The 25,566-nt window shown below is 39.3% G+C and overlaps 1 protein-coding gene across 1 annotated transcript in view; it reads right to left on the reverse strand.

The window, feature by feature from the left end:
- The window catches only part of UBA6 (ubiquitin like modifier activating enzyme 6), an 84,941-nt gene that overhangs the window by 59,049 nt on the left and 326 nt on the right, over positions 1-25,566 (reverse strand). The window contains exons 2-11 of the mRNA XM_063458737.1: positions 18,778-18,837; positions 16,045-16,139; positions 15,620-15,648; positions 12,988-13,082; positions 11,317-11,428; positions 9,030-9,110; positions 4,891-5,013; positions 3,774-3,897; positions 2,944-3,047; positions 551-613 (exon numbers count right to left, since the gene is read on the reverse strand). Of these exons, the coding sequence (XP_063314807.1) occupies positions 551-613; positions 2,944-3,047; positions 3,774-3,897; positions 4,891-5,013; positions 9,030-9,110; positions 11,317-11,428; positions 12,988-13,082; positions 15,620-15,648; positions 16,045-16,139; positions 18,778-18,818 (867 nt within the window). The 5' untranslated portion in view covers positions 18,819-18,837. The remainder of the gene's footprint in view (positions 1-550; positions 614-2,943; positions 3,048-3,773; positions 3,898-4,890; positions 5,014-9,029; positions 9,111-11,316; positions 11,429-12,987; positions 13,083-15,619; positions 15,649-16,044; positions 16,140-18,777; positions 18,838-25,566) is intronic.

The raw sequence follows: 25,566 nt of genomic DNA on the forward strand, positions 1-25,566 counted from the left end.
CACGTAAATATTTTCAATTTTACCTTGCAATGTAAAAGAAAAAAAAGTCTTCTCCACCATGCCCTTAACGGGACACTTTATCCACTGTCACAATTATAGCACATTATAGTGGTCATGGTGTAAAAAGTTTTTAGTTGCAGTCCTTTGGAATTTTTGTCAAGCCTTTTGACAAGAATGAGGGCTATCCCAGCACGCAAAGTTTGGCTCCTCTGCTCTTGCAAACTTCACTCGGAACAGGTCTTTCAAATCCTGCGCTAACCACCAGCAGCCTGTCACTATTATGCAAATGTGGATGTAACAGTTCAAATGAAGCACTAAACACCTGTTTTAACTATGCGGCAGTTACGGAACTGGGCTTTGGGTCCCGGAGATCCCACCTTAAGACTCCTTTCTTAATAACCACTATAATAAGCTGAAAGGTTGTTTGAGTTCCCTAAAGATGGCATTGTAATTGGCCTGGTATGTAATTTACAATATATTATATTTAATTATATTGTTAAAGTACACTTTAGTGTACAATTAAAAGTACAGAGTAGCAGATTACATTTACCTCTGGTTTACTGAAATCTGGTGTTAGGTACTTTGGGTCCACTAACTGTTTTTCCAGTTTTTCCTATAAGAGAAAAATATGTAAACACGTTTTTTTAACAAAAGTTAAAATGCATGACATTGTTCCAAACTCCATAGTTTGTTCTACTCAGAGAACAAGTGTAAATTATTGGGAATTCAAAATGACTTTAAAATATTAGGTCAAGTTTTCAGCTGAACCTGAAAACAAAGCTTAGTCGGGCAACAATTGAGGGCTAATTTGAAACTCACTATGAATTCCTGACAACTCACCCTTTAGTGCAGTGCTAAAACACCATAGACTCCAATGAGTCCCTCCCCCCCCACTTTTTCTAAACACCTTAGACACACCCGGGTAATTCCTAAATCCTGTACTGTTAGGTGTGCCTTGAGGAAAGGGTTGAGGAGCACTGCTTTAGTAAATAGCACTAGAAATTAATCTGTCAAGTTCAAAGTTGGCACATGTAAAATGAAGCAATTCAGATACACAAAACCAGTAAAAGAATAATTCATACAAAAAAATAAATATATATATATATATATATATATATATATATATATATAGATATAGAAACAACTCTGATAGCCAAACTATGTATACAAAAGTGGTGAATACATGTAACAGGAAACCCCTTCTAGCAGGGTTATAAACTGAAGTGAGAATTGTCAGAAATGTAAAGTTAGTTGTAAGTGAATTTCAGGATATATAGCTATGCTTACTGTTTGGCTACCTTGGCCTTAAATTTGAAATTCACTTAGAATTTCTGACAATTCTCACTCGTGAATAACCCTGCAAGCATTCAAAGTAAAAAAAACAAAAAAAAAACTAAAATGTAAAGAATGAAAACTAAAACGTAGACTCATCCCTACGTATTGTTAAAACACAAACATTGAGTACTATTTAAAAAAAAAAAAAAAAAGGAATGGTGTGAATGTATGAAAATATGCTGAAATAGAACTTTTATTCAAATAAAATAAGAAATCCACTTATTAGAAAGTTAATGTAGTAGTCATGAAAATGTTCTTCTGTGCAACCAAATCAACCTGGCAGAATAAATAAAGATTATATAATCCCATATCTAGCTAACAACATTCAACTTCAGAAGCGCAGAAAATTGTTGCCAGTAGAGGGAGTGAGATACCACTCTGGAGTTCACAGCATACAGAACAGTTTTATATTAAAAGGATTACATTTCCCTTTAACCCCTTAAGGACCAAACTTCTGGAATAAAAGGGAATCATGACATGTCACGTGTCCTTAAGGGGTTAAAGAGATGAAATTGTTATAGTGACTGATACAGTGTCCCTTTAATGACGCAGTTTTAGTGTACTGATCATGCCCCTGTAGTCTCACTGCTCAATTATGTGCCATTTAGGAGATAAATAACTTGTCCATCCCTTTTTCATAGTACACTATACAGCAGTTTCTTTTAGGGGTTATCCCACCTTCTTTGGTGTAGAAGAGACTAATTTATTTGGTTGAGTTCATCTCACTAGCAAAACTGTAATGAGATTATTCTGATAGCAACCAAATAAATATTTTCTCTCTCTTAAATACAAATTCATACAAATACATTGTATGGACCTCAAATTACATCACCTCTTGCCAGACACCCTAAACCCTGAACATATAGTAATTACTCTGCCTATCACCAAAGTTGGAAGCCATGTTGAGCTGGGTTACATTTTCTATCCCACTAATATGATCACACCATCGGATAATAACAGAATCATACAAACAGTGAAACATCCTTCTAGAGCAGGGTTCTCTAAACTCTGGCCCTCCCAATGTTGCTGAACTTCAACTCCCACGATTCTCTGGCTATTTTATTTAAAGAGTCATGGGAGTTTTAATTTAGCAAAATCTGGAGGGCCATAGCTTGGAGAACACTGTTCTAGAGAGACAGATATTTTATTAATGCATACATTGTAATACGGTCAGCACTGCTCATAATGCATTATGGAAATATAATATGTATTATAAGCTCTCTGAGACACCAAGAGGGAGATTTATCAGAGTGTTGTGTTCTGAAAAAATGGTGCAAAGTACTTAAAGGGGGGAGGGGCAATTGTCAAGGAAACCAGTGCAACCAACAGCCATATTCCACTGGAGACTGCTCACCTTAATATCTTTGCACCACGTTTCAGCACACAGCACCGATGAATCTCCCGCAAAGAGGCTGTTGCTTACACATGGAGTGAATCCTCTGTCCACCATGATCTACATTCTACACCATTGCTATTTGCAGACAGTGGGTAGAAGCAAGGCTTTCACAAGTGAAAAATCATTTATATTTTAACTACATAAACACAACACACCACCATTACAATCCGTAGAACTGTGAATTAGATTCCTACAGAGGGCATGCTACTTACAAATGAAAATGATTTTGGCATTTTAATCTGCACAGCTATGCCGCCATGCTGGTAGGGCTCCATTTGTGATGTATCTCCAATGCTGAATGAATAGGGAGACAGAACTGCAGAGAAATAAGAATAATTAAATCAGTTTGCATTTAAAGGTTATATTGCATTTTAACATGCTAATAAGAAACAGACTAATGTTGTACTGAAAAGTTATTTCAAGTTGGAATTATTGCATAATTCCTTTTCTTTAAGGTATGTACACTTTCTTGACCGATGGATGTTACAGCTAATTCTAAAAAACAAAACAGAACAAATACCTCAAACTGTGAAGGAAGATGAGCTGTGTGTATCTGGGTACATTGGTATACACATAAATGGAGGCGATATGGCAATCTGCAAAGTTTAAATTACATTTTCCACCAGAAAATGGATATGCAGATATTGTCATCCAACCAAAATATGTGGTATAATGCATACCATTTTGAAGGTTCCTCACTTTGGCATGCGTTACTTATGAATGTGGACTTTCAATAAAGAAATGAAGTCAGAGTGTAGTGAAAATATGAAATGTATATATAAAAAAAGTATATAAAAAAAATAAAATAATTAAATATATAAGAATAATATAAAAAATAAAGTACTGTAAACACGGTCTTTTCTCAGAAAAAAAGGCAGGGTTTACATTAAAAAGCCTGCAGGGACAGGGGGCAGACACCAGAACTACTAAATTAAGCTATAGTTTTTCTGGTGACTGTACTGTTCCTTTAAGAGATGTAAAACTAAAAGGACACGATCGGTTTTATTTAGTCTAACGCAAGAAGGGATGTCAAAGTAGTTACCAGATATCTCATGCATGGATCCATTTAAAGTTGTCATTCCATGGACTTCACGAAAAGTTACAAACTGCCCTGATTCAAGTTTGTGAGGACGGTTTTCAAAACAGGTAACTTCTCCAGAAAGAGACTGAAATTGAAACAAAAACATCATTAGACGACAGAGCTCCGATAACTTGCTGAATTACAACAGAAATAGTTAAAGGAACAACAGAAATGGTGTTGACACTGCATTGTTAAAAATCACTCTTTATGTGCACTTGTCTCCCTTTGAAAATTTATTTTACCTTTTTTCCGCCGTGGTGCCGATCTTGCCAAAGTTGGTACCGCCTCTGTGGTTGAGATCATCAAATTTGACAATCTCAGCCAATCCAATGCTTTACCATTATACAGAAAACATGCAGGGACATGCTATAGACACCAGAACTACATTAAGCTGCAGTTGCTCTGGTGACTATAGTGTCCATTTAAATAATTTTCTTCTAGGCAAGTAAGTATTTTGCTGCATGCAAGGGAGAGGCTAATTACATTTGTTGCCAGCACGTGCGGACGACCAACGTAATTTTTGCACAGAATTGATCACTGGCATAGTTCCCACATAGTTCTGGGCTGCCTAAGTCACATGTGTCAAGGAAGAAAACTAGCCTCAGTACAAAAGTTTATATTTCTCTGTAAGTGCAGTGTTTCAAACATAAAAGTTGCACATACAGACTTCTACCACCATGACCACTTCTAAAAGCAGAAGTGGTTATGGTGGTTGGAGCAACTCTTTCATACATACACAGAGTGTCTGCTGACATGGTCAGCCAAAAAATGAAATACCAAGTTAAGTGTAAAATTGTTCAAAAACACTGACTCCTTGCTGTGAGACAGTGCCAAGGCAAAATGGCACCATGCACAGCGGGCTACAGTGGTTATGATGCATAAGCTGCCCTTTGATAGATTATCTTTGAATATCCTGTTTTACAAACAAAAAGCAATCAAATTATTCTGTACTGTAACTAGAGACAAAAAAAAAAATAATGTATAAAATCAGAATACACAACTTCTGTACAACGTAACTATTGGAGAACTGACACCATGCAACATGGTTTCCTTTAAGGGATTCTAGCACATACATTACCTGTGTTATATTAGAAATAAAGATCTCCTTTGGTTCTTCTCCTGTGGTGTCTAGTACTTCAAATTCATCACCAAAGTCACAAAAGAGGCAGGCACATATACCATAGGAATCAGAGCTGATGAACTGAAAATAAAATAAATAAAATCAGAAAGAATGTTTTTTTCCAACAACATATTACTAATAAACCATGTGTCTACAAAGTATTCATTGCAAAGGATGAGTTAACTGTTTGAAATGCTTGATATTAGTTGATGCAGTCTCAGAGACTGCCCTACCCTTAGAGCTGCAAGGTATACCTGGGATACTCCAGCTACTCATCATCCCACCTCTATCTGCTGTATTCCCTTTGTATAATTCTTGTACTAGAATTTTATGCTGTATGCTTACAGATAGAATATTTCACACCTAGTATCTGTGTCACCAGGCCTAAAGCAGTTCCTTGTCAACTCTATGGACCATTAATTCCCATTGCTTGTCCCTTTCTAAATTGCACCTATTTCACTTTTTAATCTCTTCCTTTTACAGATTCAGTCTCTTGCATACTTTTCAATTATGATCAACAGCACTCTTGCAATCTCCCAGATTGATCACTCCCCATCTTTCATTTTCAACTATTCCTGCCATGCTGTCAGACTGCTACACTATCTAACACCTCCATCCCCAGTCAATATAAAGCTGCTTTTCTAATGTTCTCATTCATACTCTTTTTCTTACAATTTTTTTTCTCTTTTTCCAAAAGACCACCTTTCCTTTCACCCACCACCTCTAAGTAACAGAATCTACGTTGCTCCTTCTATACTTCCTTCACCCCTTGTTTCGTCCCATGACAAATATTCTCATATCTGCTTGTCTTCTCCTCATCTAAAACCCCAAATCAAACACACATTCAAGTCCCATATATATATATGTCACACAATCTCATCCCATTCCTTTCGCTGTTGCAATGCAAACTCAGCCTGCAATACCATAATATCATCTGCCATTTAGGATCTCCTCATCTCCCTCTGACACTGCTAACATTACCTCCCTCACTGTTCCTTCCAACTTGTTCTCCTTTCTCTTCAGTTTTTTTAAGTCCATTCCATCTATCTCTTTAGACCTCTATCAGCCGTGTTGCTGTAATCTACTGCCTTCCTGGCTCTACTCTACCCTTTCTCAACCAATTTTTTGCTTCTTGGCTTCTTTAGTTTCTCTCCTCTGACATTCCTTCCCTCATCCTTGGTGACTTCAACATACCTAATAACCTACCAAACAACTCAGCAGCATCTAGACTTCTATCACCTACTCCATTCCTTACTCAAAGGAACAACCACCCTACACACATAGCCGGGCAATAACCTTGACCTGGTTTTCTCCTTTTCTCTGTCTCCAACGTCTCTAATACACCTTTCCCTCTGTTTGACCACCACCTTCTAACCTGCACTGACAATGTGCCCTTCCCTCAGCATATTAAACCTAGCTCATATGAAGACTTCAAAAACCTGAACTAACTTGATCTACATCAGTTCTCTTCCTCTCTCCAGTTTCCACTTTCTCCCCTCAAAACTCTCTCCTGTCCCCCCTCCAGTTTCCGCATACCATAATTCTGTCCTGTCTATTGCTGCACCTATCAAAGCTCACTCAAGGAGTTGGAGATGCCTCCAACCCTGGCACAGTAAGGTGACACACCATATCCAACAATGCTCCCAGACTGCAGAACGTTGCTGGAGGAAGTCTCACACCATACCTGACTTTCTACATTACAAATTCAAGCTACATCCTATATGTCTGCCCTTTCCCTTGCCAAGCAAGAGTATTTTACCTCTCTTATCTCCACCTACTCTCGTGATCTCAAACGCCTCTTACATACCTTTAACACTCTTTTTTGCCCCACTGCAACCCCACCATCAACTAACCTCAGCTGGTGATTTCCAATGTCACTTTAGTGACAAGATCAACCAAATTAGGAATGCAGTCTCCCCTCTTTCCTTTCCCCCCCTAATACTTAGCTTCCATTTTGTACCTTCTTCAACTTTTAACTCTATTCCCCTGTCTCTAAACTTCTGCTATCTCTTGACCTTATCTCTCCTAAGTACCATGCCACATCACTACTCCCCTTCACTTCTAAACTTTTTGAGCGGGTTGTATTTACCCATCTCACTCACTTTCTCAATATTAACTCTTCCTACCCGCTTAAATTCGGCTTCCACTTGCTCCATTCTACTGAAACTGCTCTTATTAAAATGGCAAATGACTATTACTGCTAGACTTAAAAGGTAATTACACTCTCTTAAAAGGACACTGTGGTCACCATAGCAACATCATCTAAATTAAGTCGTTATGGTGCCAGGAGGCCTCTGGGTGCAATCTTACTTTAAGGGGTTAAATTGTTCTAGCCTTCAGCACTGATCTGCAGATCTCTTTGGCGGTGAAATAGCTCAGTGGGCTAATGCATCAGCAGAATCTGTTCTAACCCTTGGGTCGCAGGTTCAAATCCCAGCAGGGTTGACTCAGCCCTTCATCCTTCCGAGGTAGATAAAATGAGTACCATTAAATTGGGTGATAGTAACAGCCAATTTAATGGTACTGGTACTTGGAAACCAGAGTAATCTGAATGTACCTTTCCTGGTTAAATACTTTGTTATTATTATTATTATTTTACTACGGAATCTCAGTTTCAGAAAGCGTGGAGTGCCGCCATGTCAGTTAAAGGACCACTCTAGTGCCAGGAAAACATACTCGTTTTCCTGGCACTAGAGTGCCCTGAGGGTGCCCCCACCCTCAGGGACCCACTCCCGTCGGGCTCTGGAAAGGGGAAAGTGTTTAAAACTTACCTTTTTCCAGCGGTGAGCGGAGAGCTCTCCTCCTCCGATCCTCCTCTTCTCCTCCCCGTCGGCTGAATGCGCACGCGCGTCACGAGCTGCGCGCGCATTCAGCCGGTCACATAGGAAAGCATTCATAATGCTTTCCTATGGACGCTTGCATGCTCTCACTGTGAAAATCAGTGAGAAGCACGCAAGCGCCTCTAGCGGCTGTCAATGAGACAGCCACTAGAGGAAATAGGGGAAGGCTTAACCCATTCACAAACATAGCAGTTTCTCTGAAACTGCTATGTTTATGAAAAAATGGGTTAACCCTAGAAGGACCTGGCACCCAGACCACTTCATTAAGCTGAAGTGGTCTGGGTGCCTAGAGTGGTCCTTTAACACTCTAAACCAATCAGTAGCTCCCCATTGGACTATAGCAGGTTTAGAGAGACTCTCTCTAGATCAGCTATTTTGCCTCCATTTTCCCATTCACATTTATTTTCTTTTTAAAAATTCAGCAACTAGCCCTGTCATTGTTCAGGGCTCTTGGCAGGGGACAAGTAGATTGGGTACCACTTTAGTCCCTTTGACAAGTAGATTTATTTTAACAAATCCACATCTTTGTATGTGCAACACTGATGTCTATGGAGGACCCAGCCAGAACACAGGAGCTTCCATAGATATGGTCTCACTATAAGCGAGACAACACCTTGTTCCTACAGCGGTCGCTAGCAACAACTTGGGAAAGTGACAAAGGTTGACCGCGGTAGCTCAATCATTAGTCAAGTTTTGTCAAATTGAGAATACTACATAAGTCTTAATATCTTTTGACTGCGTGGGAATTTGAATGAAATATCAATAAAATTACAACACTGTCTTTATAAGCATTTCAAAAATATTTTTATGCTCAAAAATGTTTAGAGGAATGACAGATCTGTTTTTACTCCAATATGGGGGGGTGGCATAGCACTCACTGTGTCTGCATTTTGTTGCATAGGCTAATTTTATCAACCAATCATGTCATATCGCATAGCAAACCACCATTTCAAGGATCCTATTACAAAAAGGAAAGTTAACTAATTTAATGAACGAAAATGAATGAAGGGAAATAACAAGAGGATAACATTTCAAATTTAAAGCCTAAGTAGCTGAACTGGAAGCCATATTTTTCCACATACAACTCAAAATGGATGAGCACTTTGTGAGGTGCTGAAAGATCTAGTACTCTCCAAAAATAATATAGTGTCATTTTATTTAGTAAATAGCACACAAATAGCCAATTTGTGATAGCTGGAAACATGTACTATAATCACCCTTATACACGTCTTGCTACACACGGATTGCATTGCTTACCTTTATTGGAGGCTGTTGAGAGTGGCAAAAGTTGTTGATCATCTTTCTCACGGGCAGTTTAGTCTCAGTCAGTATGACACACTAACAAACAAATAAGTAATGGTTTTAGATCAGATAAATTAAAACATCAATTTTGAACCTAAAATCAGGTCCTTTTAAGCTGAAGTTTCTATAATATCAAATTGAATCCGGACACAAACGGAATAAAAACAAACAAACATCCCACCACCACAGAAGTCCTAAATCTGGTAATAAAATCTCAAGAGGCATTATTTAAAGGAACACTCCAAGTACTATAAACACTACAGCACTTCTGGTACCATATGGTTTACTTAAATAGTGGATGGCAATCATCTGATACTTTAGCTCAGGAAAGCTTGTGGAAGCTCCGACCAGGAGTTTCCGTCTCTTGGAAGTGACAGGCACCTGGTGAACCCCACGTAAGTTGTGAAACGGTTAGCAAATAGTTTGACTACTTACATTGGGAGGAGGGGGTGTGGGGAAAGATGCCGAGGAAACTGTGGCACCATAACCACTACAGTGTGCTGTAACTGTCATGGTGCTGGAGTGTTAATTTAAAGAATGCCACTTGTGATGTCATTACCAGATTTAAATGACAACCCTAAAACTAATACATTCAAATATACATTAAAAAATGTATTTGCTGACCAAGATAGTCGCATGTGGCTGAAGCGCCTCAGGGAAAAACACTTTTGAAGACTAATAATCAACTTAACCTTTACATTTTTGGAAAACATCCTACATATTCTCCTGAGGAATACTCTGTGGAGTCTTTGACCAACTTCTGCCTGGATCTGGCAGGTATGGCCCACTGGTGAACCCTGTTATGAATATTTAATTTTAGGTTATTTTATAAATCTGTTAATATAACATATACGCTGTAGTCTCATTTATACCATTCAGTGGCAATTCTCTCTTGTTAATATAGCCATGTATCTCCATATTTAAAGGGACACTATAGTCACCTGAACAACTTTAACTTAATGAAGCAGTTTTTTTTGTGTATAGAACATGCCCCTGCAGCCTCACTGCTCAATCCTCTGCCATTTAGGAGTTAAATCCCTTTGTTTATGAAAAGAGAGCCCTATTTAGGCTTTCTTTATTGCAAGTTCTGTTTAATTAAGATTTTCTTATCCCCTGCAATGTCAATAGCTTGCTAGACCCTGCAAGAGCCTCCTGTATATGATTAAAGTTCAATTTAGAGATTGAGATACAATTATTTAAGGTAAATTACATCTGTTTAAACGTGAAACCGTTTTATTTTTCATGCAGGTTCTGTCAATCATAGCCAGGGGAGGTGTGGCTAGGGCTGCATAAACAGAAACAAAGTGATATAACTCCTAAATGGCAGTGAATTGAGCAGTGAAATTGCAGGGGAATGATCTATACACTAAAACTGCTTTATTTAGCTAAAGTAATTTAGGTGACTATAGTGTTCCTTTAATATATTTCCCCTAGTTAAAATCATGTTGCAATCGCTGATGCAGATGTCATGCTTTATTTTAATATATACTCTTTAGCTAAGACTTAAACGCACAAATGTATTCTAGGTCTTTATTTTTTTTTATTGAAAATGAAGCCTCTGTGATCTGAGAGTGACATACTAAGTTTCCTCATGTTGCTAGGTACACCTGTATTTTGTGTAAGCATAGTGAAGCCTTCGAATAATACTGCAATATTTGCCAAATCATTGTAGGTTTGTGTGTATTATTGTCACCACTGCAGAGCTATGTGTTTATGCTTTGTGCCTTCATAAAAAAATTGATAAAAAAAAAAGAAAAAAAAAATGATTTACAACTGCTAAAGTCAAACATTTTGCTGTGTTACTGCACCATTCTAAACTGGAAACCGACTAAAGAATTTACAATTTTAGACTAAAATAACCATGCTAGACAATTGTTTCAATTAAAAATTTAGCCAATAATTTGCAGAACTAAGTTCAGTTGCATATTCAGAGAAAAATATTGTACAACTGCAAGTTATATTGGCTGCATACAACCAGCACTAACAATCGATTATCAAAGATAAAGGAGCAGGCCCATACATTAAATCAACTTGATCTCAGACATGTACGCTATAAATCAATGTGACACGGTGCAATGGTGGTTTCTCACTTTTGGCTCGATTTAATAAGCTTTCCAAATAATTCAATAGAGTTAGAAAAACCTCCCTAATGATTTATCTACAAGTATTCCCACAGGCATTAATGGTGAGCAAGAACAATGCACAACACACAATAAGGTATTTTTAGTGGACGTGCCAATACCTGATACTGCTTCAGGAAAGAGAGACTGGAGCTTTCATCCAGAGGCATAGTTGAGGATGTCACTTGGACATAAGGATTCAGCTCTGCAACGTGGTGAAGGCATGCATCAGCTCTGTAACAAACAGTTTTAGACATCAATAAGGATTTAATCTTTTACACTTGCCAATCATGCAAACGCTTAAAAGGATGTTCCAGGTGCCATAACCACTTAATTTCAATGAAGTACTTATGATGCCTAGAGTCCCCAGACAATTTCTTACCATTCAGTGTTAAACTTTTTTCCAGAAGTTTAAAAGAGAAATAGTGTTCCTGGGGGCCTGCCCCTCGTGCTTGGCTAATGTGGAAGCATTTGCTTGAGCACTAAATCATACTTACATTTTTAGGCTGTACACACTTTATGAGTGAACAGTTAATGGCTGACGTCAGCTGACACGCATCACGTTATCAGTGCCACGGCTTCATTACTCGAGTGAATATTTCCACATTAAGCAGGAGGCACAGCATGACAGATACCTGTAGACACTTTCTGAATTAAGCAGTTCATAAACAGAGTAACATTGGAAGGTAAGATGGCCAAGGGAACTACAGTCACTATAACCACTTCATTTGCGTATCCCTTGAAGAGAACACAACAAGATCCCTATATACATGCTAAAGTGCTAGCAAATCTTTTTGCAACAAATAAAAAAAGTCATTATAGATGAAGAGGATATACATACCCCATTTTCAGTACAGCCGATATACGTTTAATTAGCATTATGCTTTTTTAATAACCTCTATATGATTGGCCCTTCTTGGGAATGTCAATTACACTTACCCAAGCAGGGTGCAACCCTCCTATCACAATAACAGGCTAACTTCACTACTAACACATCTGAAGTGTGAACAGTCATGTCTCTCACACTATCCATATGATCATCTGGAAAATTGCCAGAATTCAGTTGCAGTTTAGCCAAGCAGTTGAATGGCCTGCAGGAGTATTCTTCTGTTCTAGATGTCAATTCATCCTTGACATTCATGTCTATGCCGTCAGCATATATGTGAATACAGAGAATTCTTTGACATATAGGTGGTGGGATATTTCTTATTTACACTTTTCTTTAAAAATAAAATAAAATAATCTATACATTTGCTAGTACTCCAATGCACAGATTACATTTAATGTTGTGCCCACCAGGACAGGTACACCTCTAGTCAACAGAAGTGGAATTAATTGCTATTCAGATACAAGGACTCGTCCGAAAACAAAGCATGGAATGGTGCAGACAGCACAACGCTGTCTTTTTTCAGTTTGCAGAAAATTCACAGCAAGTAGAAGGCCTCTGGTTTTCCAAAATAAGTCTGTGGTTGTATGTAGAATATTACGATTCACCTTTACAGCTTTTTAGGAGTGTGTTTTTGCATGGTTACCAGCTTTCACCTGTACAATATTACAAAAAGAACCAAATGGTCTGTAGAAATCTTCTTAATAAAGAAAAGATGTACAACATGTATTGGGTGTTAATAATTATGCTTTGCTTGAAACCTACTATTGTTGTATTGTGTATTTTGCATATAATATCACACAGATTTTATTTTAGATAACCTATTCCCTCTATCATATCATGAAGCTTCCATGCCAACAGACAAAGGTGTAAATTACAAGTGATTTTTGTATTGACATACACTCACCTATTTCTCTGATTTTTTACATCCTTCTCTTTTATAAAGAAATTGGTTCCAAGATCCCACGTTTCACATGTCCTAGTATCATGGATTGTCAGTGCCTGGGAAAAAGGGAGAAAGCAATAATAATAATAATAATAATAATAATAATTAATAATAATAGGAAGCAGAAATGTAACTCATAAATCCAACTATGTTATCAATATCTTCAATTCTTCCTTTCCAATGTATAGAATGTTTAAAGCGGCACTGTCATGCCAAACTTACCATTCCTCAATCTCTTCCTCTTCTCCCCCTCTCTCAGGATCTGTTATTGTTTTCTTCCTGTCTTCTTTAGTTTTCTTTTAAATCATAAGACAAAGTAGGGACTCTTTGTCTTATGGGATTCCTCCGCTTGACCAGCTCTGACCAGTGGAGGAGCAAAGTGTGCTTCATTTCCGCTGGTCAGAGCAATTTTCCCATAATTCTTACTTTTCCTCCCTGTTCCCGCGATGCTTCCTGTAATTTTAGACTAAACTGCCGAATTGCGTTCTAACTGAATGAGAACAGTATGTTCGTTTGTTTTAGAACGCAATTCGGCACTTTGTTGTGTCGGAATTGCATTAGAATGAATGAAACTCCGATCCTATTCGTGCTGTGGCTGCATCTTGCAGCCGCTTAGTAGATAACTCCCTAATTCCCACGGTATCCGCTGAGTTATCTACTAAAAGGCTGAAAGACCTAAATTGGTCTTTCAGCCACATTTACTAATACTAAGTAAAGATTACTTAGGATTAGTAAATTATGCCCCTACTCGCTATAACGCGAGTAGGGGCATGTCTAGTAAGCAGTGAGCAGCCTGTGGCTGCTCACTGTAAAAAAAAAAAAAAAAAGTAAAAAAAAAAATAAAAACCTATTGGCCCCCACCCCTAAACGACGGGTGGGGGCCCTAAAGTAAAATAAGGGGGAGAGACCTATTGTGTCCCCCCCGACCCCCACCCCTGAGCGGTGGGTGGGGGCCATAAATTACAATGGGGGGGGGACCTACTGTCCTCCCCCCCACCCGGCCCCCACCCCTGAGTGGCGGGTGGAGGCCATAACGATAATGAGGCGCGGGGGGGGGGCCTACTGTCCTCCCCCTCTCTGGCCCCCACCACTGGGCGGCAGGTGGGGCCATAATGATAATGGGGGGGCATTCGGGAGATTTTATTCTCCTTTATACTATCATGGGGGTCATATTGACCCCCATAGAGTGAGGGGGAACCTGGGGGGCTTATGAAGTGGCGGGGAGCACTGCTCCCTGCCGCTTCTATAGTTACATATTACAAGGAGGGAGCTGCACGCCAGTAGCTCCCTCCTTGTAATAAACCAAACGAACAAATGAACACTGATACTCGGTGTTAGTTTGTTCGTCTGATTTTTCTATTCATTTGTCTGTCTGATGAATGAATGGATGAAATTCCTGTTCGCATGCCCAAGTGTTTCACTGGGCATGTTCGGGAATCTCACAGGCTATCTAGTGTGGGCAGATGACGTGTCCCACAGGGACTTCACCTACCCACACAAAGATGGCGGCGCCCTGAATAAAGATTGGGGCAGAAAATAAAGATTAATTAATAGGTAATCTGGGGGGCTTAGGGGCATTTGGGGGTGACTAAGTCGTCAATTGGATGTAGTGGAGGCGGGAGGGGGGGTTAAAAAAACCAAAAACGGGATTTGGCATGACAGTGCCGCTTTAATGTTCCATTCATGTATAATCAATTAAAGATGGGCCACCAAGCTTATGGTTACGCATGTTCCTCTGCTCAACATGTAATCACACAGAGGAGGGAGGGACTTGAAATTCTGCTATGCGATAAAGCTGTGCAGGGTTACCTTGCAGCACTTATTGTGACTAAATGGCTAAACCCTTGGGATTCAATTAAAACGGATAAATGGGTCTTAGAAGAGGAGTGAGTCAGTACCGTAGTGTATCAGATATAGAAATTTAGATCTGAAAATAAGAGGTTCGGGAAAGAAAGATGAAAAATAAAGTAACTGTAAAAAATGAGAAAGTGCTTGTAAAGAAGGGGAGGCGGCGTGAGAAGAAAAAGAGAAATTATGAATGATGACTACTATAGCAATTGCTCTTGATCATAAGTGGTGGACGTTTGAGTACAGGATTAGCTTTTGTGCTTTTATATTAAACCACATATAACTGCCCCATGAAGGGTTAATAAGTTAAGAGGATCATAAGAATTGCCCTTAGTGTCTCAGAGTTTTTGCCTTATAGCTTAAAAAAAAAAATTGCAGCAAGGTGAATTAGAATAGGTTAGAGCAAATCTAGGAGTTAAGGTAAAACAAACCAAACGTTTGACTTGATATTGGCAAGTGAGCTTACACTTAAACAGCCACTACAGTGGAACAAAATTGTTATTTAAATGTAGGATTTGGGATAATGTGCAGGTAGTGTTTTGGCATTGTAAGATGGCAAGTGCCTTAGAGGCAACGGGTATGATCTGAAATATAAACATGCAATTCAAAGAAGTAACAGAAGCATTTTTTAAGTCCTGCAAAAGATATGGGGTTATAACGGGTGTATGAATGGCAGGGGGAACATCAGTTACCTTTGTTTACATGCAAATAGTACTGACATTTTATATAAACAATGGGCTGTTACCTTTATTCCAGCTAAAACAATGTTCTTTGCTAAAGGAAACAAAACAATTGCAAATGTTACAAGGATTAGCAACAAAACATTTTGAAAACAAAACAAAAATATATTTATAAAGGTTAAAAAAATAAATATTTCAAAAAAATAGAAGCTTGTGTCACTATCTATACAAAATAGCTGTATTCCTTCAGCTACAAGTTGCATTAACTCATTAAGAGTGACCCCACGGTCACTGATGATACTTTGTTTACCCTGGTGCCATTCCCAGTAATGAGGCAAACATTTATTTATTTATTTTAACAAAAATGAATTAGTTTATTTTAGCTCAAACATGTGTCTGTGCAGGTATATAAATGTTTTTTAAAATGTAACTACTTAAAAGGTTTTTAAAAATGGAAATGGGCACACATCCTAAATTAAAAGGTACTTGCCTATCTCCACGCCAAGTCCGCCCATTCCACTAAGGAACACATGAGATTGTGCCATCTTTTGCATGGCCGTATCACCCAGAACATACCTCTGTCGACTGAAAGACAATGTAGGCATATAATTAACCAGATGGAAAAAGAAATCAAAATTATGGTATAAAACAAGTTGGACTACTAACCCAATTCCTTTGAACATATCCTTAAAAGAACACTTCGGGCACCATAACTATGCAATTGAAACAAAGTTGTTATGGTGCAATGAAGCCCCCAACTTACCTGAAGGGGTTAAACCATTAATGAATGGTTTAACCCCAAAGTCTTGAACCCAACACCAGTCAGCTCTGCTCAGCTATGCCCATTGCAGTTAGAGACTTGAAACAGTAAGCATTAAGACTGGGAGCTGCTAAAAGGCTGAGAGCATCCCAATTCACAAAACCAAATGAATGGAGAAGTTGTTATGGTGCCCAGAATGTCCCTTTTAAAAATGAGCTGAAATCCCGTCTCATTAAGCAACAATAGCAAATGATTATTTCAAGGAATTTAAAACAGAAAAAGGACACAAATGGCGCTAATCTAATTAAATCCGATGCAGCTAAAAACCACCGAAGTGTAATGTCACCACTTACACTAAAATGTGATAAAATCTGAGAAATAAAGTGATTTGCGCACACAGAAAAACAAGTGTGAGTTTTACCTTATACACAGGGTATTCTTGTATGTTCACACTACAAATAGTATGTATCACCTATATACAGGTAAATAAAATACACATAGGGTAAACTGTAAAAAACAAATAATGTTTTAAAAGCAGTGTATATCATCAAACTCACAATTTTCAGAGCCCATTTAAAGTTGGCTCTAGACTTATAGCGCTTTTCATCTCACTCTTGAGATATCCACAGGAACTTGGAACTGGTAGCTTGCAGTAGTGCTCCAAAAGTCCAAGGCAGGTATGTAGTTAAAAGTATTTTATTCCAAAAGTATTTAAAATACAAAGTATATATATATATATATATATACACACACACACACAATAAAATATATATAGCTACCAGTTCCAAGTTCCTGTGGATGTATACATTTTACCAACAATGGATATCTCAATAGTGAGATGAAAAGCGCTATAAGTCTAGAGCCAACTTTAAATGGGCTCTGAAAATTGTGAGTTTGATGATATACACTGCTTTTAAAACATTATTTGTTTTTTACAGTTTACACTATGTGTATTTTATTTACCTGTATATAGGTGATACATACTATTTGTAGTGTGAACATACAAGAATACCCTGTGTATAAGGTAAAACTCACACTTGTTTTTCTGTTTGCGCAAATCACTTTATTTCTCAGATTTCAAGGAATTTGTTTATTAAATCAATGGAGATTAATAGTTCAACCCCTGGAAAGAGAGCCGAGTCAATGCTTGGCAACTATTTTAATTACTTTACAGCGTTCAGTGTATAAAACTGAACTCTAGGCTGTCTATAAACTGAAAGCAGCACTAGTGTGGCTGCTACCAATTTATAAAAACATTCCACTCATTCTATGTGATGACAAACTACACATCCCAGAAATCTCTGCTGTACGAGAATTCATAGAATAAGGCAAGACCCCAGTGCTTATAAAAAAAAATAATCTATTTTTATAGCAGTGTAAAAAGCACAACACACCATAAAAAATGTTAATAAAATTAATAAGGAAGAATACTTATAAATATGACTCTCCGAGCACCAAAACCACTACATTTTGGTGTATAGGTGCTTCCCCTTTTGTCTGACAATGTAAAATATTGCTGCTTCTGAGAAAAGACAATGCATTCATTTTGCCCAACTCATGCCTTTTTTTTTTCTCAAATGCATAAAGCAATTGTGATATAGGTTCTTTCCTATTTTATGGGAAAAAAACTGACATTTCCAGCGGGCTGTGACTTTATCTTCATTGTATGAGTGCCTAGTGGGAATGAATTTCTATGGTGTTCATCTGAACTACAAGTATCAGACACCCCTGCACACAGCACAACAGAGACTGTGGGTAGAGAGCTTTGCAATCTGCTGTTCAGCTCCTCCTCTTAATCAATGTGAAGGTAAAATGACAGATTTATAGTGGTGATTTACGTTTGTGTGCAAGCTAGTCACCGTCACATTGGTAATGACTACAAATAGTTAAACAGCTAGTGCCTCAATATGAACTTTACCCCTTTCGGTGCTGGTTTCAACATGTCCAATAATTCACATTTAACATATTCCTATAGCTGCTATTGATCAAAAAACTGTGAAATCATTGTGTATCAGTTCAACAATTTCTTTAATTTCCAAATTTTACTTAAAAGGTACAATACAGTTACCAGAACAACTACAGCTTATTGTATTTGTTCTGGTGAGTATAACCAGTCCCTTCAGACTTTTTGCAGTAAACCATGTCTTTTCAGAGAAAAGCCAGTATTTACATTACAGCCTAGGGGCACCTCCAGTGGCCATTCAGATGGCTGCTAGAGGTGCAGCACTGCCATTCAGTGTATCCACCTTCTGCATGGAGACATTGAACTTTCCTCATAGAAAAGCATTGATTCAATGCATCTCTATGATGATCTGCCTCAGAGCCAACAGCAGCAGACAGGTGTAAAGGTAAGATTTTACTATATTTAGGGAGGGCAAGGCAGGGCCAGGAGTGCTAGATGGTGTTTTTAACACTATAGGATCATCAATACATTGGTATAGAGTTCCTTTAATAGTTACTAACCTGTACAAACCATCATCAATTTCCATGGAGTCTGCTGCCATTCTCAGATTCCTTTCTCTCCTGTAACATAGAAAATTAGGATGGACGTTAAAAGAGAAAAATTGTACATATTAGATGCAGACAAAAATACAAAAAAATCTATGACGGGGGCGGGGCCGGTCAGCCATGCTGACCGGTCGCATGCAGGAGAGGCTCCGGATCAACCTGGCCTCTTAGGCGAACCCTGCAGCTATAATATCTGCAAAGAGCCCAAGAAACGTACACACGGCGGTGGACAAGGTGGCAGACCCCGAGATCGGGAGCTTTAGGACCCTAGGGGGCTGCATGAAGCTTCGGAGACTGCGGCCTACCCGAGAAGGGAGCGGGGTGGACGGCCGCTGCCCTGTCTCCCTTTGCGGCTGCCACACGCCGACACCCTGACACGCCTGCCGGTCCTGTTTCCCCCCCCTGTGGGCCGGGGGGGTTATCCTGGCCCCCACTGCGGAGAGCTCAGGAGGAATGGAGAAGGAGAGGCACAGCACTCCTCAGATTAGCCCTCTAAGATGGCGGCAGCGTGGAGCCCAACACCAATGGCCCCTGCCTCGTGAAGCCCCAGAGGAGAGAAGCTCACCAGCCTGCACAACCCACAAAGCAGCCCAGCGGTAAGCAGCCTGTCAACCCTTAAGAGGGAAAGCTCAGCAGGGGGGAAGCTAGGCAACCTTAGACAGCCAGGAAACCTGCCGACATGCCTCACAATCGTGAAGGGGAAGTCCTAACAATATTACTGAGCAACCGGAACCCAGTAATACCCGCCAAGAACTGTAGTTCTGCCTTGCCACACCGACTCAGCTCTCCAAACCCTACTCGGACTTTAAGTCTCCAGCGACTACCTCAGAACACCTCATGTCACCACAGAGGCACATATGACAAGAGACTGGCGGCGGCTGCCGGCTGGGACACCACTTACAGCCACGGACCCAGACATCACTAACATCACCAGCAGCCATCTCCTGATCCCTGATGCGGCTCTCACCTGACCACTTCAACATGGTCTCCCACAGACATTAGTCTCTGATCTGTTGTTAGCTCGACCGCAGTGGTCCTTAATATACAATATATAATATACAATCTGTTCACCTAGCATGTAACCTAAGCCTTGCAGCCTACCACATCTTGCCTAAGCAATTTATATGTATGCTATCAGACCTAGCAGGAAACGTCTACCCTAAGTTTTTATGTGCATAGTTCTCTGCCTAGCAATTAGGTCTTATGTGTTATATTTAACCCTGTACCAAGTACTGCAAGAGCAATATCAGACCGGCTATGCCAATGTCTTACACTCTCAAAAATACTTATCTGTTTTCACGTCTGACCATGCTACATATCTGCTTAGAATGCTTTTCAAGTGTAATAGTTATTAAGCATATGTCTTATCATATATTACTGCTACAAAAACAAAATGTGCTGATTTATTAACTGCCCTGTACTGTTAAACGATGTATGCGGATTCGCTTGCTACCGCTATTGGGGCAGTGCAAGCATAAATGTAACCTTCAAGCACAACAAAAATAAAGAATTAAAAAAAAAAAAAAAAAAAAAAAAAAAAAAAAATCTATGACCCAACATATTATTCATATTTCACATGTTACATTCATTTAACTATTAAGCTTTCAACAATTTTAGGGAACATTTTGATTGTTGACAGTATAGGTTAGTGAGCTATTGCAGGGCTTACCATTTTAGCAAAACATTTCTTATATTTCTTGAGTGTCCCAATGCCAATGCATTGTGTCTCAAGGACTGATAAGGTCTGACAATCAAGTTGCTCAACAATCAAAACACCAAGGAAAAGTCAACAAGAATGCATGAATTAAAAAACTTTTTCTAGTGGTTAATTTAAATGTGAGCACTATACGATGCGGTTTTGCTTCCACTTCATTTAAATCGTTAGTCTCAAAATGTGTTCCTTAGTATATACAATGTTGTACTATTTAAAAGGTTACTGCAAACACCGTGAAGTGGTCATGGTGCCTGGAGTCTGTATATAAAAAGCTATGAAACGCTACAAATCGAGTTTATCCCTTTGCTTTTGGTTGTGTAACTCCATCTTCTGCAACGTCATTAGTCAGCATGGAACAAGTGTTTCAGGCTGGCTAATATCAAGTCTGTACATATTTTAAGCACAGAGTTCCATTTATTGGCGAGTGAGAGTTGTCAGCTGATGAATAGATTTTAAATAGTAAACTAGTATTTTTTTTATAGTTAGTTCTTCTACTAAAAATGTTGAACAACAAACACAGTAAAACACCTCTTTAATATCACATGCATAGCAAGAGTATAGGTGTCTGATGAAGAAACCTTTTGTCAAAGAGAGTGTGGATCTATGTATCTCGGCCATTTTATTTTGTCAGAGCAGTTTTTTCCCTAGCATCACCTACTTTTCATGACAGGTAGAAAATAGTGAAAGTCAAGGCACTCAAGGTTCTTTTAATAGCAGAATTTAACGGTACATTAATGTACTTACGTTTCGGTCCGTCATGTGATGTGAGCTTTGGCTTGACAAGTGCAACAATGCTTCATTAAAGAGACACTATAGTCACCAGAACAACTACAGCTCATTTTCGATGTTCTGGTAAGTATAATCATTCCCTGGAGGCTTTTTCATGTAAACACTGTCTTTTCAGAGGAAAGGCAGTGTCTACATTACAGCATAGGGACACCTCTAGTGGCCACTCCTCAGCACTGCCCTTCAGCATCTCCACGCTCTGCATGGAGACACTGAACTTAACTCATAGAGATGCATTGATTCAATGCATCTCTATGAGGAGACGCTAATTGGCCCGGCCGGCATTTGGCCCTGCCACCACCCTGCCTCCAAGTGATATCAGCTAGTCTAATGTTTTCCCTATGGGAAGGCATTGAATTGGCTGAGATTATCAATTCTGATATCAGCCAGAAGCAGATCGAGGGCAGGGCCGATAGACCTGCGCTGGAAAAAAGGTATGTTTTAACCCTTTCTAAATGGTGGTTTTAACACAATAGGGTCAGGAATACACGTTTGTGTTCCTGACCCTATAATGTTCCCTTAAAGTATGCTATTAAAAGAACATTGAGTGCCTTGACTTTCACTATTTTCTACCGGTGATATTGGTGGTTTGGTCACCTCTACTGTCTGGAGAACCTTTGTTTTTGAATTTTTAAGAATAGTTCAGTTTCATTTGAGCGCAGTCCTATCTCTTTGTATGTATGGAAACTACATTTCATGACAGTCATTATGTAACTAATCCAGAGTTAATCAGTCAATAGCATGTATCCTCTTTATTATCAACACATTCATTCAAGAGAGAGAAAACACTAACAAAAAAGGATGCATAATGTATATCTTGTAAATAATCAATAAGAGATGAATAAATGTTGAAGGACCACTATAGTGCCAGGAAAACAAACTCGTTTTCCTGGCACTATAGTGTTACTAGGTCCCCCCCCACCCTCAGGGTCCCACTCCCGCCAGGCTGAATGGAGAGGAAGGGGGTTAAACACTCACCTTTCTCCAGCGCCGGGGCTCCCTCAGCGCTGGGGACTTTCCTCCTCATTTGGCCGTCATCGGCTGAATGCGGATGCGTGGCAAGAGCCGCGCGCGCATTCACTCAGTCCATAGGAAAGCATTCTCAATGCTTTCCTATGGACGCTGGCGTCTTCTCACTGTGAAAATCACAGTGAGAAGGGCGGAAGCGCCTCTAGCGGCTGTCAATGAGACAGCCACTAGAGGCTGGATTAACCCATAGGTAAAAGAAACTGCTATGTTTACAGCTGCAGGGTTAATCCTAGATGGACCTGGCACCCGACCACTTCATTGAGCTGAAGTGGTCTGGGTGCCTATAGTGGTCCTTTAAGATGCTAATTGAGCTTGTTTTTTTTTGTTCCACGGGTAAAGAAACATATCAATTATAAATGCAAAGCAAAGGATCTAAAGTCCATTTTTTACAACAAACATAGAAATGGACTCTCACTCTAGAACCTACTGAACTGTCCTAATTACTGTATATTTTCTGCTTCCTTTGCACTGTTTTTTTGCTACAATATACGGCTTACGTAGCCCAAAATGGTGGCCTATGGAAGGATTGATCGGTCCCCATGGCCCTTTAATAGGACACCAAATCGGGCCCCTGTCAAAGCATTAGTTTCTACCGAGGCCTGCTGGGAGAAAGAGTTCAGGTCACTTCCTTCCAGCAGGCACACACATACAGGATGGGGGATGGAAACCTCCCACCTCAGATTTCCATCAACCTTGGCCATCCCGCTCTCACTGGACCCCAGGGAAGACACCCTCTTGGCACCCAATAGGCAAGGAAACAGGAGAGTGGCTAAAATTTAATGTGAATAGTTACTTTTATGTGTGTCTGCGTAAGTGTGTTTGTGTACATGTGTCAGTGCATACATCCCAGCAATAAAATGCCATTAATGCACAAAAATAGAATCCTGCATTCATACACAATACATGCAAACAAACACACAACTTAAAGGACCACTTTAGGCACCCAGACCACTTCAGCTCCCTCTAGTCCCTTTAGTTTTAACCCTGCACTGAGGGTTAATCCAGCCTTCAGTGGCTGTCTCCCTGACAGCCAATAGAGGCCGCTTCCGCGATTCTCATTGTGAAAATCACAGTGAGAAGACGCGGAAGTCCATAGGAAAGCATCGAAGGAGCCCGGCGCTGGCTTAAGGTAAGTGGCTGAGGGGGTTTAACCCCTTCAGCGCCACGGGAGGGTGATCCTGAGGGTGGGGGCACTATAGTGTCAGGAAAACCGCTTTGTTTTCCTGACACTATAGTGATCCTTTAACTCCTAAATGGCAGATAATGGAGACTGCAGGGGCATGATCTATACACCAAAACTGCTTCATTAAGCTAAAGTTGTTTTGGTGACTATAGTGTCCCTTTAAATAATGATGGGGACTTAGTGTGATTGCATATGAAAAAGTGAGTGAATGAATAAAGGAAAGAAATACGTAATAAGGAGTGAAAGAAAATATGGACTTAGCAAGCAAGGATAATACAAATTAGTGGAGGAGGAAGAAATCAAGAACAAGACACATTATATGCGGTTAAAGAATAAAAAGGGGAAAAAGAAAATTAGGAGGGCAGAAGGAATATGGAATGAGTAGGAGAGGATTCGATCAAGATATTGGGGAGCTGTAAGAAAGGGCAAGGGGAACCTGGCAGAGAATGGCAGAGGGAGGAAAAAATGGTGGAGGGATTGGAAGAAGAAACAATACTGGTCTGGAGGTGAATCTGGGGTAGAGATTATAGAAAGAAAAAAAAGTAGGCAGGGTGTGAATAATGCAACAAAATTAAACCCTTAAGGACCAAACTTCTGGAATAAAAGGGAATCATGACATGTCACACATGTCATGTGTCCTTAAGGGGTTAAGCTATTGAAGAAAAACGTAAATAGCAATTATAAAATATTTCAGATTTTTTTTACATGCTAGTTTTATTGGGTCAGGGATCCCAGTATGTTGGTCAGTTAAAATCCAGTACTCTGCATCAAAGAACCTGGACTATACAGATCTATTAAGTTAAGTCTGTAAATATCATTTTAAAGGCTGGATTTTAGTTTTATGTAGTAAAACCTTACTGTAACAGATTTTGGGTAAAAAAAAATAATATATATATATTTCTATAACAACGATTAAGTCTTTAGTTTACCATGTATCTATGATAAACATGCAAGAAAATAGAAGCAGAGTATACAGAATTGGAATCAACACATGAGAACGTTTCAGCCTTTGTCAGGTGACTAGCCAAATCAGATCAAGTTGCACTGGTGGGTATAGAAGATATAAACGTATTAGATTGTGTAGGTCCCTAATGATGTGGAATATCTATGATAAACATGGACACGTGGCTTGGTGGATAATGGAGCTGCAACAAAACATTTGAGTTACTAAGCAATGGAATGGGCAACAGAGCTGCGGGCAAGGGATTAGTTGATAGAAATACAGAAATGCCAAGTCATTAACCATCATGTACTTATGAACTACAATCCCAACAATATTAGGTGTGGCAGTTAGCCTATCTAAATGGAGACAAAGTCATCCAGTCCACGCATATGGGCAGAATCTTGCAGATAAGAGCATTAAATAAAACTCTTTTGCGTGCCAATTAAGAATGCTGGACCAATGCATAGCAGTGGAGTTTGTGTTGCTAGGAAACAGGCCAAGGGCAGGAGACAGTGAGAGAAAAATATTAAAAACCGGGCGCAATAGAATGGACGATGATACAACAGAAGGGCAGAAGAGATGGAAAAAAAAAAAAAAAAATATATATATATATATATATATATATATATATATATTGGTAGGGCATAAGAAAGATGCGAACGTGACATAATGTGAGGACAATAAACATGGAACAGTGACATAATGGGAACTGGTGAAGAAGATCAAACTGATTAACAGGAAGGGTTCTGGTTAAAACCCCAGAGATGAATAAGTTACTCTAAAATCAAATTTTATAAAATTTATCTGAAATATTATGGTTTTTAATCATTTATGGGTGGTCTTCATCATCATTATCCCTATAAAAAAATGGTATAGAGGTTTAAGACATATTAAGGTAATTAGAGGTTTAATAAAATACAGTCTCAGCCACCATCAGGGTACAGATCAGAATAGCCCCAATATTTCATAGTTAGAGTGGAATCTAGCAGTGATGATAGTGAATAGGGCTGTTCTGGCTAACAGTACACAGACATTATAAAGTGTTGGGTGCAAGCTCCAGTACTGGAGTTACTGTCACCCACAATGCTC

Source organism: Pelobates fuscus, chromosome 6 (genome assembly GCF_036172605.1).
Source record: "Pelobates fuscus isolate aPelFus1 chromosome 6, aPelFus1.pri, whole genome shotgun sequence".
Taxonomy (NCBI): domain Eukaryota; kingdom Metazoa; phylum Chordata; class Amphibia; order Anura; family Pelobatidae; genus Pelobates; species Pelobates fuscus.